Source organism: Dromaius novaehollandiae, chromosome 16 (genome assembly GCF_036370855.1).
Source record: "Dromaius novaehollandiae isolate bDroNov1 chromosome 16, bDroNov1.hap1, whole genome shotgun sequence".
NCBI lineage: Eukaryota > Metazoa > Chordata > Aves > Casuariiformes > Dromaiidae > Dromaius > Dromaius novaehollandiae.
In genome coordinates this window covers 21,363,503-21,383,654 of record NC_088113.1, presented here as the reverse complement: position 1 = coordinate 21,383,654, position 20,152 = coordinate 21,363,503, and the positions used below count along the sequence as shown (strand labels likewise).

The following is a 20,152-nucleotide window of genomic DNA, read 5'->3' as shown; positions in this document are numbered from 1 at the left end:
TTTCCCAGCTCGTGGTCCCACCTCCTTGGGGAGGACCTAGAAAAGGGACCTGAGGGTCAGGAGCCAATGCTCAGTGTGGTGGTAGGTTAACAAGACTTTTTCTGTTCCCAGAGTAACTGTGGTGTTCAAGTACCTATGATAAATCCTTAAAGGAAAAGAAGGGAATGAGAAGCCCATCAAAATGGGAGAACAGGTCATCGCATATTAGGGGAGAGAGTAATAGCTGAGTGGAGCAGTCTCACCAATACCCTGATTTTTCTTTTAACTCTGGGAAGAGCAGGTGAACCCTAGTAGACTGGAACTGCTGATTTTCTTCTAAAGCAGAAGAACATCTGTTAGGATATATTAAAAAAGAAAAAAGCCCACACAACCCCCGCCTTCATACCTTTTCACCTTAAGAAAATAGGATCTTGCAAGGACTTTGAGGCTTTTGCAGTTTTTTGTTTTGTTTTAAATGTAGACATCTAATTTGATGTAGTTCTTGTGGAATAACTGTTGCACTGATGTACCCAGAGTCATCCTTCACCTCCGTGTTATCCTGTCGAAATGACAGAGCAGCTGAACGGTGCTGGCCACCAGATAAACCTGTTATCTCCTCTGCTCTTCCTGCCAGCAGCTCTCCCAATCTCTTTGGTACATGAAAAATTGACACCACCTCAGGCAGAAATCTGTTTCTAAGGAAGCTACATTTATAAGTAGCTAACGAAATGATGTGTGTGTGTGTAGGTGGATATATCCTCTTCTGTTTGCTGCTGTTAGGAAGTATGCAGATAATCTATGATACAGAGGGCAGACCCGCAGCTTGGGCAAGTGGCTTGTGTGAGTTTAGCCTTTAAAGGAACGCATAAGCTCGCAGGTAATGCAGACAGGTAGATGCCACTTGCTCTTTGTGTGCTGGTGCCATTGATCAAGGCTTCTCGTGGCTCCAGGCTAAGCAGCGCTCTGGAAATGCGTGTTAAAGTGGTTTGACGGCAATAAGATGGTGATCCCTCTCCTCTGTGTATCGTATTTTCTCTCTGAAAATAACAAACCTTGACACCCTTCCTCCCTACCCCCACCTTAAGTGAGGAAATTTTTATAGTCACTGTTTTTCATCAGTCTTAATCGACGAGATTAAAGTGAAGGCATCCTGGAGCAGTTGTAGTTTTGAATATATTGAAATATCTGAAACATGAAGTCTGTACTTAATGCAGACTTGTAGGCAGGAAGCAATACCAGATGATTTGGCAGGAGAGAGAAACTGGTGCCTCTGTCACTTGCTCTGTGCCTTTGTGCTCAGTTTTATTTCCCTATATTAAAATCATGTACTCTTTGATACTCTGCATCATTTCTGATGTCGACATATGTTTTGCAAATGATTTACATCTCTGCATACCTGTGCCCTTGTAAGAGTGATGTGAGGAGCACAAATGAGCGCTGTGTATGTCCCACAATACTTCTTTTCACAGAGGAAAACACCTTTATCATCTTTGGGTTCCCTCTGTGAAGTCAGCCTTGTTTCCAGAAGCGAATCTGTTCCTGGGTGGTTTTTTACTTTTTGTCTGTCTGTCTCTAAGATGTTGTTTTCTGGCAAAATGGAAAAGAGCCAGAGCTCGTGACAGTTGCAACTTAAGAGCTTGGTTGGAAATATGTTTCAAAACCAGTATGATTTTATACATGCATTTTATATAAATGGCGCATAAAACTGGTGAATCCTTCTGAAGAAACAAAGTTACAGAAATACTTTTTCTACTTCACTGAAGTCTAGTAAAGCCAAATACTAGTGTTTAAAGAAGTATAATTCATCCTGTAAGTATAAAGTTTTAGAACAGCATTTTGCTTCCTTGCCTTCTGAAGCAAAGAGCTCAGTACACAGTTACGAAATGCTCTTTTGCCTGAACTCTTTGAATGTGTTCAGTGCTTTGCAGAAGCTGGCCTTTGATAAGGGAGTGTACGTATTTTGTTAGTAACAGTCTAGGAGAGATTCCGCTGTGATGTTTCTTCAAGAGGCTCTTCTGAGAGATCCTTGCAAGGCATAAAGGAAGCGGTGCCGTGTGGCCCTTCAGGTACGCCCTTTGATGGTCCCTCTGCTGAGGAACGTCTGCGTTCGTAAAGAGAAGAACTCCTTAGAGCTCCGTCCTGCTGTTCAGGAAGAGACAAACGTTGTTATAGATTTGAGGCACTCGGTTCAGTCACCTTTCAAAGTGAAACTTTGGTTGGACATAAACACAGATGTTATCTCGTGTGTGCGCTTGCAAAGTTGACTCTTTACTTGGCTTCAAGGTTTGCACTGTAAAATATCACCCCCAGGTAGAATCTGGAAGACTGTAGAACAGATTTATTTGATTGTTTCTAGTTTGTTGTGGCATATTCATATTCAATTCACCAGATTTTCTGTAAATAAGAGTGCTTTGTTTGAGGGTTTTTGTCTAGCTAATACCAATTAAGTCTCTGCAGGAGCTGTACGCTGGCACAGTTATTCCTTTCTCAAGCTTTCCTATTTTAATAACTGTTCCCTGCTTGGCAACCTTGGCAAGGGTCATTTGAATGACAGTGTCAGCTTCCAAATGAACCCTGGTTTGGGGCCAGTGTTCCTTTTAGCCGCAAGGGAGGAAACAAAGTGCTGTACCTTTAGCTGTGATGGCGAATGCCAAAAAAGCGTGTGTGCTGCTAGGCAGGTATGTCAGCCTGGGGAGCTGAACTGAGGCAGAATTTGTGCTTTATTTAAGTTGCTTTTCTCAGGGTTGCTGCTGTTAAAGCAGGCATATTCCCAAACAGGATCAGTGTAGCAAGTGTATTACAGCAGAATCCAGCAGAGACCTTTCTAGTTTGGTTGTGATGGGAGAGGAGCTGTCTGTGTTCTCTATAAAGACAGCTTACTGCTTCACTCTCTGTCCTGTCTTCAATCCCTAATGCGATGGGTAAGAACCAGGGTTCCGCTCACAAAGAGTTACGTGCTGGAGTGTTAGTAGTAAATTTAATGGCATGTTACAAAGAAAATAAGCCCCTGTTTCTGATCTCAGCATGTGATTTTCATTATGTACCTCCAGAACATGTCTGTTCCATCCTGGCCTCCCTTCTGCGAAACCTGAGAGGGCAGCAAAGGACACGGTTGCTGAATAAATTCACAGAGAATGACAGTGAGAAGGTGAGCGTGCTGAATGTTTGTTTGCACTCTCTGGGCTAACAGACTGGGGAAGATGCTTAGTGGCAGGATGCCTATGTACACTTCCTAAATTACTAAAAACAGTTATTATATCTGCCTATAAAGACTTGCATGCGCACATGCCCTCTTTCTCATTCATGTTGTTATCAACAAACAGGAGAACTGGAAATGCGTTTAGTGCTTGGCCTCCTGGATCATATGTGCTTTTGTTTCTTGGCGCTCTTGTAAGCGGTAGTAATGATTCCCAATCCTGGTTGTGCGTCTTTCTTGAAGCCTGAGCATACAACACGTGTTCTGTGCTATTGCATTTCGCTAGCTCTGTGGGATCAGGGAAGTATGGAAAGGTGCCAGTTTTTTCTAGTGAAGCTCTCTTGCAGAAAGTTTAGGGATCGCTTTAGTATACACTTAACATTCCCCGTTCCTCTCCTGGAATGCACCATAGTAGTGGTCTTCAGGAAATCCTTCCCAAAATATTTACATGGTGGTTGATAAATCAAACAGCTACAAAACAGCAAACAGCAGTTCTTGCAAACCAGTAATTCCCATGGGATTTGTAAATTCTACCACTAAGATAATATCAGTTCTTCTGTATTCCTCCTCAGTGTGTTTTTAAAGGTGTTCAGTTGCAGAAAATTTTCCACTACCAGAAAGTTTTTCGGTTGCTTAGTCCAGTACAGTGGAGCTCAGGAGAGCCATAACATGTCTGATACATTTAATAGAAGCTTGGTCATACACAGCATAGGCAGAAAGGTCCATTTAAGAAACCAGGAGAACTGGAGAACCACAAAACAGGAGAGCAAGCAAGCTACGGACACGTTTATTTGCTTCTGTTTACTTGGAGTTGATAAGACCATATTGTGATACGGGATTCCATCCAGATGCCTTCAGAATCAGCGTGCTCCTCTGTCCAACACTTGTCCCATCCTCCTGTAATGTGCTCGTTCTTGTGATTGACGGAATTGCCTCTTATTTTGTGAAGACTGCAGCTGGGAGGAAAACAACATAGCATGAAGGATTAAAGATGATTGCATTGTTCTTCTATCTTGCTTAGATCTATCTCTTCTGCCCTTGCAGGTTGATCGGCTGATGGAACTGTATTTTAAGTACCTGGATGCAATGCAGGCAGCTGATAAGAAGATTGAAGGAGAGAAACATGTATGTATTGCTTTATGTTCTATGCATGTTGCTAGCTTATGTCTGTGATGCCTCCTTCTCCTTTCAATTCTTAACTCTCTTGCAGTGACTGAAGGATTTCTTTTAATTTAGCTTATTTGTCTTGGCTCCTTTCTGCATGGCTTTTCCAAACAAATGAATGTAATCTCAACAATGGAGTGACACCCAAATGTCATCTGTACAGAACTTCTGGCTCAGCCAGATCATTCTTCTGCACCAGGCCTTCATACCTGTGCTGACTCTTAATTCCTCTTGCCCCACTCTCCAACTTCTGGTTATCTCAGATAAGACTGAAGGACTTTACAGCAAGTGCTCCTGGGTCATTTCTTAGAGTGAATTTCACTGGGAGGGCCTAGATCTATGCTACAACTTGCTTTCGCTTTTACTTGGCTGAAATCTGGCTTGGTTTGGCAGATGGGGAGTAAGCAAAATGCAGTGAGACAATTACATGATAATGTGCGAGGCCTCCTACCCTGGTCTTTAGACTTCTGATCAGCTGCGAGAAGGCTTCTGTTTTGATTAGTTAGATGGGGCTGTAGCCAAAGTCGGGTGTGCTCTCTGCACACCAGCAGTGAATCGTTTTGAATGACATGAGCTTTGGTGCCACATAGTACTTTCTGGGAGCTGAAGCTGGAACAGACTTTTTGAAAGAGAATGAGCTGCTGGAGTCAGGAAGCAGCTTGCTGAGCTGTTAGCGAGTTTGGCCTGCTGCCCACGAGATTATCTGTGTCAGCACTGAAGAGGGTATGAAATTGATTAGCAGTGACGGAGAGTAACCGCTGCCGCCGGTACGCGGGCGAGCGCGATGGGCCGTGGGCTCCAGCCCCCCGCCGGCCTCTGACAAACAGCTGCCTCTGCAATGCCAAGGCCACTTCACTGGGCACTGGCAAACGTTCGGAGGGCAGCAGAGCTCAGCAGCATTGCTGCTGCTCAAAAAGGCACAGGGGTGAGTGATGAATGGAGCTGCCTTTGCTGCCAGCGTTCAGGCTCTGTATGGACAGCTGCAGCGTCACAAATGAATGGTGGCTGGGAGCAAACAGCCTTTATCCTTTCCTGCTATCCCTCCACTCTATTCATCTTTCTTAGAACAGAGCAAGAAATTATTTATTCTTTACATTTCAGTGTTGATGTGTGTGTGTTAGAACTCAGAAAGCAGAGCTAATATTTCTGGCTAAACTCTTGCAGCGTATAGGCAGTTGCTATATAGAGCCCTTAAATACAACATGCAGAGCTAATGTGTGTAGCACCTTTTGTCCAAAGAGATCCTGAAGCAGTCTGCAAATGTTAACACCTGTAGCAAACAGCCAGCACAAAGCAGGGGGAGTGAAGGGAATTTGAGTCTGAAAAGGTTATTTAGAAGCCCTTTAATTAGTATATGTTTAGTATATAAATTTATGTAGAAAATGGGTTGATACTATTTCATGGATTTTCAAGCATCTATTTTCATAGGTTAAACTGAACAAAAATTTCCTTGTATGCATGGCAGGGCCACGAGGCTAATTTGACTCTGCAAGGTTGTATGGTACTTCTCACAAGGATGTGCTGAGCTGCTTTAGGCTTGGCTGTCTCCTGAGAAGAGAGACTTTGGGGGCTCTTGTGTCCTTAGAGAAGTTATCCCACCACGATAGAATTGTGCTCAGTTCCGTTTGTGCTGTGGCTTGCCGTGTTTCCTGGAAAATGGCAAAATGTGAAACCATAAGAACTCAGATTTTTCCTCTCGCACTCAGAAGGCTGTTGTGCTTTTGCCCCACCGAAGGGCTCTGTAGGCTAGAATGGCTAAGATAAATGGATCTCCCAATTCTTCTCTGTTACTGGTGCTAATAATAGGATTTAGCCTTCTACAATATATTTCAACAGAGAATCTTAAAGTATTTTACGCAGATTAACTCATGCTGCATGTGACCCCTGAGAAGCAAATTTGTACTTTGCACATGGGGGACATAGGCTCCCCCCCACCCCCCCCAGCAGAGCTGTTCAGAGTCCAGCGTTAGAGACTGGAAGACTAGAAATTTGGAGCGCTAGTCCAGTTCCAAACCTGATCATCTCTCAGCTCCCCTGATGATATTAAGCATGTCACCAAGCTGCTGCTTTCTGCTTTATCTCTCAACTGGAAAAGGAGGATACAGATGCTTTTCTCTTTTGTAGAGAAATTGTGAGATTAAATACAATAAAGTATGTGTGGTGTGTTTGTTCTAGTGACAGGTCCAGGCAAGTGCCATAGACTTGAATTATGTCTAGTACCTTCATCGCATCCTCCACAGCTCTGCTTTTCTCCCCAGATGAAGTGATTTCCAGCAGAACTAAAATCCTCTTCTGTTTCAGTATCTCATGCCATGAGTTGTCTTAAAAAGCTTATTATTATTATAGTTGCTTTGTAAGGTCTTTGAAGCGGAGAGTGCGCCATCAGACATGTTTTGTATGTTATCTGATGCAAGGGTCTCCAGTGACAGGGGAAGGCTACAGCAACATTACATTTTCTTTTCTTGTTCTGTGTGTACGGGCAGGGCTATCAGCTAGTGAGCAGCAGGTCAACAAGCGACTTCTTTGAAGGTCTGTCTACATATTGTCTGAGGACTCTCTTCCTTCATAAGACAGTTCAGTGCAGCAGGAATGGGCCTATAGGTTTACCTACAAGTCTTGACATAAAATATTGCTTCCTGAGAATGCTGGTTCTCTGCGTAGGTGGAGGAACTTCCACGCAGGCATAAAATTGTCCTCCAGTCTGGAAGAAAGTGTTGCCTTTATGACTGTCTGGATCAAGTGCAGAGGAAATTGGTCAGGAACTTAGCTACCTTCCGTTGACCGGATGATTCTGCCAATGAAATCCTTCATCAGAAGGGGTAGAGAATGCCTCTGTGCATCTTTCAAGGAAGGCCCAGGGGTAGATCACTGCATTTCAGAGGGTATTAATGGTTACTCAGTCATTATGAAATATATTTCTGCTTTCCAAAAATAAATCATCTTTTTCTCAGCATCCTGAGGGGAGATGAGAGTACTGGACACAAGGTATGTGAAATATGATGTTGAGGCTCTTTTCCTAGCTTGGAATGTTTTTGGAGTATTGATTGCTTTGTTTTGTAGCTTCCTAAAATGGTCAATGGAAAAAGGCATGCTGGGATCTGAAATGGTTCAAGTGGCTTTCTCATGCAGAAGTAAGCAAAAACCGTGATTTCGTCCTTCAGATCAGGGAATTGTCTGGCTTTGACAGGATTTATGGGGCTCTTTAATGTTCATAGTTTTTGCACATGAATCATTGGAGTGGATGACACGAACACTTGATCCTATAAAAACTGTGCTTTGTCACTTGGGGGCTTTTGACCTTCCTCTTGCAGCAGAGGACACAGTACCAAAAAAATCTGCAATACAGATCCTCTCCTTTCTTTCTGACCTGAAGAAAATGATACCTGTTTAGATTTTATAAGTTCAGCCTATACTGAAGAGAGAGATTCAAGGCTGATGGACAGAGTATCCTGGTGTACATCTTGTAATGCAAGAAGTGAAAACCTGATTATGCAGGGAATGACTGAGGGTATCATGCCTGATGTTTTATGTTTAGTAGTGCAGCCGGCACAAGAAGCTCCTGCTCTTGCCGTTCTCTCCCTCCATTCCTTTTTCTTTCTTCTAACTTGGCTTACTTTAGTGATCTGGTTTATAGCCCAGCCCTTCAGATTGTTGCAGTGAAGATGTGACAATTGGAGGGAGGGGAGGAATTTCTTAAGCCAGATGCACTACTGAAGAAAGATTATTATGAAGCCAAACTCTGAATCTGGACAGTAAGGCAGGATGTGGCCCAGGAGGGAACTTCCCTTCATCTTAGCGTTATCTAGTTGTTTGCTTCTGTGGAATCTATTCAGAAGTGGTCAGAGGTGATAACTTAGTGATTACCCTAATTGCCATGTGAAACTCCGGAGTGAAATCCATGTGAGCGTCCAACACCCAGTGCCTGTCTTACCATTTTTCTCAGAGTTTTTAGTTCATGAAACCTAGAAAATATCAAAGCCTTTGCTTATGACGAAAACATCTTGTCCTCTCTCAAATTCTTTAGTCTGTTCTGTGGAAGATACAAAACCATATGGCTTTTAACTCTGTCTAAAATGAGACATAATTATAGGCAGTAGCAACAGCCCTAGCGATCTCTAAAAAGGGTGGGAAAAGTCAGGAAATGGTTTAGTATTTTTATAGTTTTACAGAAAATTATGCTCAGCAGGTTTATTCAATAAAATATTGTCACCAGATACTTTGCACTATAATGACTTACAAATTACATGCTAATTGTGCTATGGTAAAGTTATTCTATCTGTGAAAGAGAGGGATGGGACTCCTAGCATGAAGGCAATATCCACAGATTTGGATAACGTAAACAGTAATTTGTATTAACCTAGCATTTGAGTTCAGTTTAAAATGACTGAGTTGCCTGGAATTGAATTGAGGACAGGTGCTAATATAGATGAGAGGGGGTGGGTTAACGTAAAGCGTAAAGAATATAACTCTCTTAACTGGAAGGTATGCAGATTTTGTACTGTGGCTGCATTGATACTATCTGTACTGTGAGCTTTTTCAGGAAAAGGCTGAGAAGCTGAGGTAGGCTTTGAATGAAGATTGGTGGATCTTTTTAGATGTCATGACTCCCCTATCATAGTTCCAGTTTCTTGCTGCTGGTGTTGAGCTCATGCTTTTGCAGGAGATGCTGCTCTGTTTCCCCTGATTCAGTAGAGATGGCATGCTTTGTAGCAATCACAATGAGGTTTTCAGCTCTTGCAGATTGGCTGCTCGGTTTACAGATGCTCAAGTATGTTTCTGCTTGTAAGGCAGAAATGAACAAAGCCCTTCTCACAGCAGACAGCTCGGAGCGTGGCTCCGGGAGCTGCTTGGTCACCTTGTCGTGACCTATGCATCCCTGCTCTCCTGGCTGCAGCAGAGCCCGTGACAACGGCTCAGTCCTAACCCTTCTGTGTTTCAAGAAATACGGTGGTCAGTGTGCTGATTAGATCATGTGGTCTCCAGTCTCTGCGTGTGAACAAGGCTTCTGGGGAAATCATTGTCCAATTACGCTGAGGTGCCAGAATGCATAAAAAAACCCCTGAGTCTCTGTAGCGATCCATATTTTTCAAGCACTAACATGCAGATTAAATGACACAATAACCTTCTTGATATTACTTTGATACTTAAGGCATTTTTTTCAAAACCTTCATGGATGTGCCAGAGCCCTGCTTACTGCTTTTTAGGATCTTCTAAAACACTTTCTGCTAGGAGAAAAGATAAATTACTGGAACAGATTCCTGGTGTCATCTTGAAAGTTCAGTGTAAACAAGGCAATTTGTAAAGCACTGGGAAACATGGGATAGGTTAGGCATTCATGGGACTGCATAATTAAAGCAGAATGCCTTTTCTCCACTACATTTGGAGAACTTAACATCATACCTCAAAGTCTGTATCTGGATGGTGTCCCTGAGATGTTCTTGGTAGAGTGCTCGTCGATCACAGTAGTATGCAATACTGTGGCAAACTCGGAATTCTCCATTGCCTATGGCATTTCTATGCATCAGTGTTATCTGTCTCACCTGTTTGCTTTAGATATTGTTCCAGCTTGCTTTGAAATGAGGTTTCTGTGAGGTAAAAGCAGATTGGAACCTTTTTACTTGGTCCTGGACAGTCCTTGCTGTAATAGTCTGATTTCACCCAAGGTTTCTGCTTGCTCCTGCCTTGTTGCAAGTGTCAGTCCCTTTCTGCTGCATGCGCTTTCTGACCAAGGGCCTAGCAGTGTCCTCAAATTTAGTTATTTGCTTGCATTTTGAAAGTGCCTCCTGAGGATGGCTGACTTCACTTGCTTGTCCCCCACAATACCAATAGCAAATAACAGGGAGAGAATCTGTACTTGTTGGTGTAGGAGGCAAGTCATGATGGCTGTTTTCATACATGAGCCATTCAGAGCCTTCTCATCTGAGATCTGTGGTCATCTGAGTGACTGTGCTGTCCTACCAGGTGAGGAAGTAAAAAAAAAAAAAAAAAAAAAAAAAAAAAAAAAAAACAAAAAAAAAAAACCTGTGGGCATTCTTTATGGTCTTAGATAGTATCCATCCATTCTGCTCTATCAGCCTTACCAGGTTTTTCTGGGAAAGGTGAACTGATACATAATGAAGAGAAGGATGCAGAGAACCTTTCTGGGCCCCATTACACCGACTGTGAAGCAGATGTGATCTCTTGCAGCGGATCCATTGTGTCTTTAGGTTTAGAGTCTTCACTTGATGCCTCGAGGCCTGTCAGTCCTGCTTCATTACTGTGAGAGAAGCTCATTTTAGCTTCACAGAAGCCCATCTTATTGCTGTCTTCTCCCATCAGCAAGGGGCATCTCAGTACATATTGTTGGCAGATTAGAAATGGCATCTGAGTGCTCATTTGGAGGTTGGCAACTTGACAGCTTTGAGAGAGAGACAAAGTGGAAAGGTGGCTATCTGGTACTGTGCTGGGAGACAGATTAACATTTAAAGGATGACTGTGGTTTAAAAAAAAAAAGACTGTAAAAGGGGACCTTAAAACTATACTTTTCTTCTAATATCTATCTGCTTAATTTACTGGCACAAAATCTTGCTTCTCAGTCGAGAGGGGCTGTTATAACTGCTGCCTTCTCTATGTAATCAAGACAGTAGTTTCCTGGATTCTGCTCCTGTTGTCATCACGGTTGGATCAGAATACAGAACAGAAACAATCTTTGTTTTCTGCTCCGGTGATTCAAACTTCTTGCCTGTTGAGGTTTTTCTGTTCAGGAATTTGGCTACTGTGCCCAGCAGTGCTAATATACCTCTGTGTGGTGAGTGGGCGAGCACTGGTTTTGTGAATGAATGCCTTGTCCTCTTTCTTGAATGAGGCTTTTGGATCTTTCAGTCAATGGCTTCCTATCTGTTGCTAGTCAGACTCAAATTTGTTTAGTTTTAGAGGCCAGATGTGATCCTACATCCGTGTCAAACCTGAATGATTGTGATGAGGAAAGTCACTACTTGCACAAAATTGGGGTTTTTTTTTCCCCCTGGCAAGAACTTCCATGCAAGTTCTGCGCAGTCGTGCCTGTGCCCATGATTTCGAGAGCTTGGAGTAAGTTACAGTTATGCATAATGCTCAAGTCTGCAGTTGACTTTATGGCTTTGATAACTAGACAGTTTTTAAAATGCAACTTGTTCTTCTGCTGGCAAGCTGCATTTCTGGGAGGAAAGCAAAAGGATTGCCTTATATGTGTGCTGTGATCTGCTTTTCTTTCTCTCTTTTGGGGCATAGCTGTAAATAGCTGTAATTTCAAGTCATTTGGGTCTTAGTTGGACTTCTCTATGACAAGTGTCCATTGCATTCTCTTCAGTGAGAAGTGTACAGGGTTAACTTTTCTTCTTGTGCCTAACAGACTCTACCTATAATTAGATTAGAGCACTTGGCTTGAAAAACAGAAAAATTTGGTAGTCTAAATCAGCTTTGGTGCTGGTGACCTTGTATGTATTTGCCTGGAGCATGTACGCATAGAGGAAGTGCTTCTTGTTGAGCATTGCAGGTAGAGTGCTCTTGCTGGTGGTGGCTCTAATGAGAAAATATTGCTCTGTTGGTATGTGCCCACCTGCCAGACTGCTGCGTAATAAATCATACAAGCTGCAGCAAGCTAGCAGGGTCTGACAAGCTGTTTCCTTAATTAAAAAAAAAAGGGGGGGGGGGGCAAAAGGTCACATATAACTTCAGTTCTTTTGGTCTGTTGGTCTCCATGAAAATGGATGTAAGGTTCACTCTTGGTGGGCCTTTCTCAGGAGAAACTGTTCCGAGTTTATTGCCTGGTTGGTTTTGCCAGTGTTCTGAAGAAAATGCTGTTTCAACAAGAAAAATGGAATGACCTCTTCTATTGTACACTTGGAATCCTTTTGGGCAGCTTTCTCTCTAATGTAATAGTGTATACTGTATACCAATGTAATGCTGTATATGCAGACAAAGAAAGAACTGTAGCCATTTCCACAGAAACCCGTGGTCCTCTGATAACTTATAGCAGCGGAAGGTTTGACCTCATTAGTATTCCTAACAAATGAAGTTGGAAGAGCAAGACTGGGGATGGTAAAACTGTATTTGTGCAGAATCTTTTAGCCCTGTTTTCTCATTCATCAATTGATAGGAAATCTGGAATTCTGATAGATTTTTGAGTCTGGTGGAGACATATTCTGCACTGCTTAATAGCACCCTCAAATGGCCAGTAAAAGAGCAGTTTTTTGTTCCATTTTGACAAAACTTATAAATAAATACGTTGGCTTATTCATATTTCATATTCACTGTCTCTAATCACTCAGTTTAGAAAAGGTAATTTGTATGTTTAAATTAATTTTAATTTGCAGATGGACACATTTCACAAGCAGTGAAGGCAAAAACTCATTCAAAATTGAATTAAATATTTTGTGAATGTAAATGAAGTAAAAAGTACTCTTTTGGAGAGAAATTCATACATGTTTTGGTGAACAAAGCATTTCTTAAGAGAACTCAGATATCACCAAAATTTTGCTATTCTTAAAGAATTCTGAGAGACAGTCATCACAATGAAAAGAATGTGTTGCTTTACAGGACATGGTACGTCGGGGAGAGATAATAGATGATGACATGGAAGATGAATTCTATCTCCGTCGCCTGGATGCTGGTCTCTTTGTTCTGCAGCTCATTTGTTACATCATGGCAGAGATCTGTAACGCCAACGTTCCCCAGGTAAAGCTATCGTACAAAGTCAGCAGGATCACCTGTGTTTCCATCCATGATACAAACAAGGCTCTAAATCCTTGCATATGTTCCCTCACTGAATGGTCTCTTCTTAATTCTATTTGGAGAGAAACATCCTATTTATTGCACTTGTGTCCATACAGTTTCATCAGGTATAGCAGTTAGGATGGCATTAATAGGTATGGAAGCTGATCATTTTTATCACTGAGTTCATGTAACCTTGCTCATGGCAGATGTACGGTTTGAAATGGAAGCAGCCTGTTTATAGCACTACTGGGAGAGTAGTGGAAGGGGATGTTTTCTGAGAAAGTCTTCCAAAGGCACAGCCTCAAGCAGGTGACTTCTTGACCCATGTAGAATTCTGCATCTCCGCTGGTATGAATATGCTGGGGTCTGTGAATGTTACACTGTTAGGTGTACCGGTGCCGCATACCTTCCTGGAATGCTCCTAAGGGGGTGCTGTAGACCGTGGACTAGGAAGACTGAGTTGGGGTCTGTGGTGTTTAGGGTTGCTGCTCTTCCATCCAAGAAAATGGAAGAAAGTGGGATTGTGCGTGGTTTTCTTGCATTGAAGATGACTTTCTTGTCTTTCCTGTCCCCTGATTAGATTCGTCAGAGAGTCCATCAGATTCTGAACATGAGAGGCAGCTCCATTAAAATCGTTCGACACATCTTAAAGGGTGAGTTGAGGTGTTCCTACTCATGAGTCTTTTCCTCTAACAGGAATAGCTTGGTCATCACTATTCAGCATGAGCCTTCATGTGTAATTCTTCTTGACTTCATGAGCATCTTGGGCAGTAGTTGAGGAACATTCTGAGATCTGGGCAGGGCTGAAGTCACCCTTATAAGAGGCGTACTTTACCTTAGAGTTAGGGCACTTGCTGTTGTCTGATATCAGTGCAATGTCATGTAACACCAGCTCACTCCATGTTACCATCAGCCACAGACTGACTCAGATTTGCTGCTGACATTAAGGCTAGAATAAATATTTAAGGGAAGTGTATATGCATGCTAGGCGGAAGAATAGCGGAGATTTATCTTTCATTAACATGGCCCTGCACTTTACCATCTCCACCATATTAGTATCCATGGTGTATTTGTCTTGTTCTTAGTGTCAGATTAATATGGATTATAGCATTAAAGTATCCTCTGTAGCTTTAAAATGTAGCTGTTGTGATTCGTAATCCCGCTTTTAAAGTACTGCTTGTTATTTTTAATGCTTGTGTTGAATTAAAGCAATGTTTTTGAGCCCTGGCTCTCATCCGTAGCCTGCCCTCCACCAGCAGAAACAGCTAATTGAACTTAGGAACGAGAGGGCAGGACTAGGAACTCTCTCTGCAGCCCCCTTCAAGTTGTGAGAACTAGCTGTTAATGTGCCATCCACAGGAGATGCCTTTCCTTGTTCAGCAGTGGGTTGTTCTGGGGCCATCTCTGCTTCTGGGAGACTGTGCTGTTTTCTGTGAGGGGCAGGGAATCCCCCTCTCCCTTCTGAAGAGGAAGGAAGCTTGAAAGTATCTGTAGGGGTACTGGGCTCTGGGTTGTGCTGTTTGGATTTCTCTAGGCTTTCTTTGGGGATAAGAATGATGTGCTCAACACTGGGAGGGAAAGGGAGGTGTTTTTCTTCTTGCAGATCCTCCTTTTCCTTCCATCCCATATGCAGGAAGGAAGAGCAGGATCAGAAAGCTGGCTGGTATGAAGAAATTAAGTTTTCTGACAGTGTGAGATTACCTGCAGTTACAGGCAGTGTTTAATGCCTGCTAATGAATGGTGTAACTGGATAGGATCTTTTTTCTGCTCTTTATTATGGCACTTGACAATTCCTGCCTCCAAACTGTCCATTGCCAACTTGGTGCATGGTACATGCTCTTTTAGATACCCAAGCTTGATCTGGACCACAGGTGCCTGAGGGATTTTTCTGCACCCCCTGCCTTGCTGAATTGGGCGGCAGTTGCATTAAAATTGCCTATGATTCCTTCTTTTACAGACAGTATGACTTGCGTTGTGAAACTTTTTAATGGCATTATAACATCTTACAAGTTGCTTATAGAAAGTACAACTTGTACAGCAGTCCTAGTAGTCTCAAAACTGATGTGTTGTCATCTTAAAGAGGCCACAAATGGCATGTTGATAATACAGGTGATGGATACAGCATTTGAGGCTCTCTTTTTAACTCTTCCCCCAACTCTCATGTCAGTTTTAGAGACTTGTGCCATCATAGGTGTCAATAACCCTAGAAATAGATTTGTTGGTGGACCCTTGTGAAACGATCACACTTCTAGCAAGTAGGAATAGCGTGCAGCTTGTCTGCAGTCCTTCCTGGTGAAATTCAGATTTGTCAATAGTTACACACCTATGTCCAAATGTCTTGTTGGTGTAGATTCACCAAGTTAATAGAAGTTACACCATGACAAATACTTGGCTCTCCAGAGGAGTGAGTTGGTTAAACACAGCTTGCCAATTGGAGTACGGGGCTTGCTTGTGGACCCTGAAAGTGGGCCACCCAGAGAGACTGGAGGTCCGATGGGGGATTTCTGAGAAGTTAATTGCCATATGGAATGCAGGACTCTATTCCAAATGACTGAGAGTCTGGTACTGTATTGGTATCCCTTGAGGCTTGGCTGAAACATTTCCAGGCCAGTTTTCAACTTGCTCTCAGAATAGATGAGGGCTGGTTTATTTTTGCTTTTCATTCAGTGTTTTGCTCTTCTTCAGTTTTTATTTTCTATTTTTGCATACTAATTAGGTGCTTGGTTTTTAGTTTGATTTTTATGGCCTACATATTCTCCATGTTTCTCTGGCAACCTGACAGCTGATGGATCCCTTGGGGTTGCTAAGAATTACTTATGATGCAAGTGAGGCAGCAGGCCTGTTTTCTTGTGGTAGTACTTTCAAGAGGGAGGAGTGGGCAGGAAATAACTGAAGGCTCATTAAATACACTTCTGCAGGCTGACCAGTCCTCCAACAGTTTTTCTCTTGAAGATCAAGCATTGCTTACAATAGGATGGTTAGTTTATTCTTTGGAATAAAATGACTGGATGGCACTTACCTTGGCTGGGAGGATGTTTTGGGGATGGAAGCTGATCTTCATAGCAGGAGATGCTATCTGTGTCTTGACGCCGTTCTTGGTCTCCATCTCTCTCATTGAGAATGGAGTGAGGCACAAGCCTCTATAAATTGGGATACTTGGCCCTGAAACGGGATAGCATGCTGTTCGTTACCGATCTAGAGAGAGACTTGTCATTTGTACCTTCTCCCCATTGCTCACGTTCTCCCCAAACACTGATAACACTCAGTTTGAAATGTCCTGGAGAGCTGTTGTCAGAGGAGCCATGTAGGAGTTAAGGTGCAGAGGTCTATATCCAAAGTACTGATGTGCAATGTCTGGTTAAACACCTGGTTTCAGTGAAGGTAACGGGAGCTTCAGGGATGTGGAAGGTGGAATACGTATTCAATGTTAAAAACAAAGCTGGTACACGTGTAATCAAAAGGAAAAGGTAGATGCTTAAGGACTATGCTAAATTTGGCCTATAGTTAGTTCCTCAGTACGTGCAGGCTTTATAGTTTCCAGTATCCGTTATAAGCTTCAATATTTCCCTATTGATTTTGACTGTTCTGTAACCATTGTATTTTGTCTAATGAAGCAGAAACCAATCTTGGGTCCTTTCCCTTTGTGTAGCTACAGAAATGAGTAAGCTCTGTTTAACTCTTGGCAAACAGGCAGTTTACTTTTGAATTTTGCTATCTCACTGAAGTGGTGGAATAAAAAATTTAACATTTTTATTTATTTAAAATTTTATTTTTTTTAAGTTTAAATGAAAAAGTAAATACATAAAACCTCAGTGAGTGGTGATTTTTTCTTTTAAGCCTGATTCAGGAGGTTTAATCTGGTCTCTTCAAATTAGCATTAACAGCTGTTGGTAACCCAGTAAACAGTGGTAGGGAATCACTGGGATTTTAGTCTTATGAAACCTAAATATTTAGAAAGAAAGTGCTGAGCTTTTGGAAAAGATTTGAAGAATTTGTTGCTTGCTTTTGTCTGAGTGGTCTCACTGAGGCAACAGAAGGGCAGTGTCATTAGTGGCACTCCACAGTTTCCCTTTTTTATGTTCAAATGCTTTCACAGTCCTTAAAGCAAAAACCTTCGCTGGGCCACAGCCCTGCTGCCTTCTGTGCTGTGGCTTCTGCCACGCCGCAGAGAAGCACCCGGAGCTCCCTGCCTGAAGTCGGGGGATCCAGGCCCCTTGGTGCTGTCCCGGCTCTGTGCTACCTGGTAGTAAACCGAAAGATGAAGTCCCTGCTGTCACCTGGGTTTCTGAGCTGTCGGGATGTAGTGGTAGTCAGGAAAGTGTTGCCTTCGGGCTGCGATAAACAAAGGCAATTGCAGATGCTGCTTCTGTTTCAGAGGCACTTGCTCTAACACGGCACGCGGAAAGGGCTTGTTTGGGGACCGAGCTGGCTCCTTCGTCGTGCCTCCCCGAGGGAGCAAGGCTGTTCGACAGAAAGCTCTCTGATACTGCCAGGAGGTGACAGGAGAACCGGAGCTGAACGCTCTCCTTAGCGGGCACTTTTTCCTGGGAAAGTAACCCTCTCTCTTCTGCACGGGATTTTATCTCCCACGAGGTAGATACCGGGTTAGGATCCCACTGACGCTGCGATAAAGCCCTTCGCTAAATCATGCAAATACGTGATGGAGAGCTTCACAGCAGAGGTGAGGCCTGGGCTGCTGGGGCCCTGCCTTTCCTCCATTAGCAGTACGTAGATAACTCACTGGATGTTCAGCGCGTGAGCTCGGAGCAGCTAGAACAATATCAAATCCATTAGCTTGCTGCTCTCTTTGTTACGCTGTGATGGAGTGTTTTCCCTCCATCTGAGGAAGAGGGTTCCCTGTGCTTGGCCCTCTCCTCCCAGGACTGAGAGGTCGTCAGATTCACTTGCAGCAAACCTTAGAGCTACCCGCCTTCTCTTGTTACAGCTACAGTAGCAGTTTATAAATATTAAAAGGATTTCTCCCAGAGGCCTTGGCAAAGAACTCTTCTTTTTGTACATGGGGGGGAGTGCACACATGAGGGAAGACTCCCACATCAGCGAACTTCTCCTTGTCCGCACTCTTTTCAATGCTCTTACGATAAAGGCTTTGATGGAGCTCAGAAGCATGTAGCAGTGCTGAACGTATAAATATTAAAGCACATTTTCTACAGCAACTTACCATTCAGATGCTGAATAAAAGCTGTTCTGTTTGTTTAAGAAAAAGGGAAAGAATGAGAGGAGGTGGAGGCTGGAAAACGCTGCCTAACCAGGCAGTCTGCTTGTGATTTACTGAGATTTGTTCACGTCCTTTTGCAGCTCAAAACCTGCTCTTCATTTTTTCTTTTTAAACCGGTTTTGAATATGCAGGTTTTGGTGGCAGGAAGGAGAGAGCAGGTAAGGGAGTGAGAGCTGCCTGCTTTAAATGAATGTCAGGAAGTAGCTAGCTGCAGGGGAAGTTGCTGTTCTACAGTGTTTGGTCATGTACGGGGATAGGCAAGCGCTGGATTGGGGTCCAGTATTATCTACCCGAACACAAGAAGCTTGCTTTGTAGTTAACTCTAAACTAGCGTTTTTTTCTTCCATGTGGGTTAAGCACTCATAGATTGGGGAATTGGTCTCCTCTTGACAAATTGTACAAAAGTCCTTATCCAGGTTGCCTGGAAAGCAAATGAGTTAAAGGAGGACTGGTTTTTAATATTTATTATTATTAACAAATGTGTAACAGCACCTGTTTGACCTTCCTTGATGATATTCCATATTAAAAGGAATCTGAAAAGCCTGTGGTGTCCAGGACTGTTTCTTTCTTAGGTTGAAAGAGGCTGGTGATATGACTGTCCAGTTTAAATAACTGTCAGCGGGCTCCTCCTTTCCAGTAATAAGAGAAGTGGGAGGAATGCTTAAATTGTCACTTTCTAAATGGTCAGACTCTGGAGAATGCATTCCGTCTCAAAGTGCTAGCGTCTGCTTATATTTGTTGTGCTGTTTAATGAGAGAACAGCATGTTCCTTTTAAAGTCTCTCTTCCCTACAAAAGCTTTTAATGAGGGGTCAGTAGATGTTTAACATGCAAAGCTTTAACCCCGGGGAGGGGGGAAAAACCCATCAATGCTCCTTACATAAATTCCCATTCAGTTGTTTGCAGTGGACATAGATTTAGATTCTCCAGTGATATTCCTGCAACAGAAATTGCCCACTTTCATTAGTATCTTACTCAAAACCTGCTTTTTCTTTCTTTCTTTCTTTTTTTTTTTCCCCTGCAGAGTATGCAGAGAACATCGGGGATGGGAAGAACCAGGAGTTCCGGGAGAGTGAGCAGAAACGAATCTTGGACCTGCTGGAGAATTTCTGAGGACTCTGGAGTTGAATTCTGTGCCTCCCCCGAGAACAGTTTCTGGGTTCTCTTTCCTTCAGCTGACCTCTTCCAACCTTGATTGCACGATAGAAGTGACGTTTCTATGAAACCACTTCTAAATAGGATTTTGGCGATATTAAAGATAGTTTTGGGTTTTTTTAATTTCTCGTTTGTTATTTAAGTAGTCCGATGTGAGGGAGATTACAGATGCATGCCTTGCAGTAGGGCAGCTCAAGATCTTTTTCTTTCTTTCTTTGCAAGTCAAACTCCTGTGATCAGGGCATGAAATGATGTGACAGCATACCCCTCAGAGGAACAGTAAAGAGGAAGCCCAGATATCTCAAGAGATTGTTAGCATGTTACTCCAGCCTCTTACGTGAATGAAAGTGTACAACCCATTCCACTGATGTAAACTTGGGAGGCTGAAGAGTTGGTATGTGTCCAGTTCAACGGCTCTTCAGGGGGTTGGCAGCCTCTGGCAGAGGGCAAACCAGGAATTTTAACCATTAGCCATTCCTACTAAATATTCCCAAAGATGAGTCAGAATCAAAGGCATGTTTTGTGTGAGGCTGTTCAGGCTGTTACGCCTCCTTAAGGGGATGTTTGATGTTTGAGTCCAGGTTACACTCAGATACAAAACTAAAGGGGAAGGTAAGTAATCAATAAAACACCCACACTTCCTTGACTTCTCTTCCTTTCTCAGTCTGCTTTAGGCCTTGGCTGTAGTTG

At 42.9% G+C, this 20,152-nt stretch overlaps 1 protein-coding gene across 1 annotated transcript in view; it reads left to right on the top strand.

Moving 5' to 3' along the window:
• Positions 1 to 19,585, top strand: part of CTNNBL1 (catenin beta like 1) — a 61,475-nt gene extending 41,890 nt beyond the window's left edge. Inside the window, exons 12-16 of the mRNA XM_064521738.1 lie at positions 3,030 to 3,127; positions 4,220 to 4,300; positions 12,896 to 13,033; positions 13,653 to 13,725; positions 19,332 to 19,585. Of these exons, the coding sequence (XP_064377808.1) occupies positions 3,030 to 3,127; positions 4,220 to 4,300; positions 12,896 to 13,033; positions 13,653 to 13,725; positions 19,332 to 19,420 (479 nt within the window). The 3' untranslated portion in view covers positions 19,421 to 19,585. The remainder of the gene's footprint in view (positions 1 to 3,029; positions 3,128 to 4,219; positions 4,301 to 12,895; positions 13,034 to 13,652; positions 13,726 to 19,331) is intronic.
• The last annotated feature ends 567 nt before the right edge of the window (positions 19,586 to 20,152 follow it).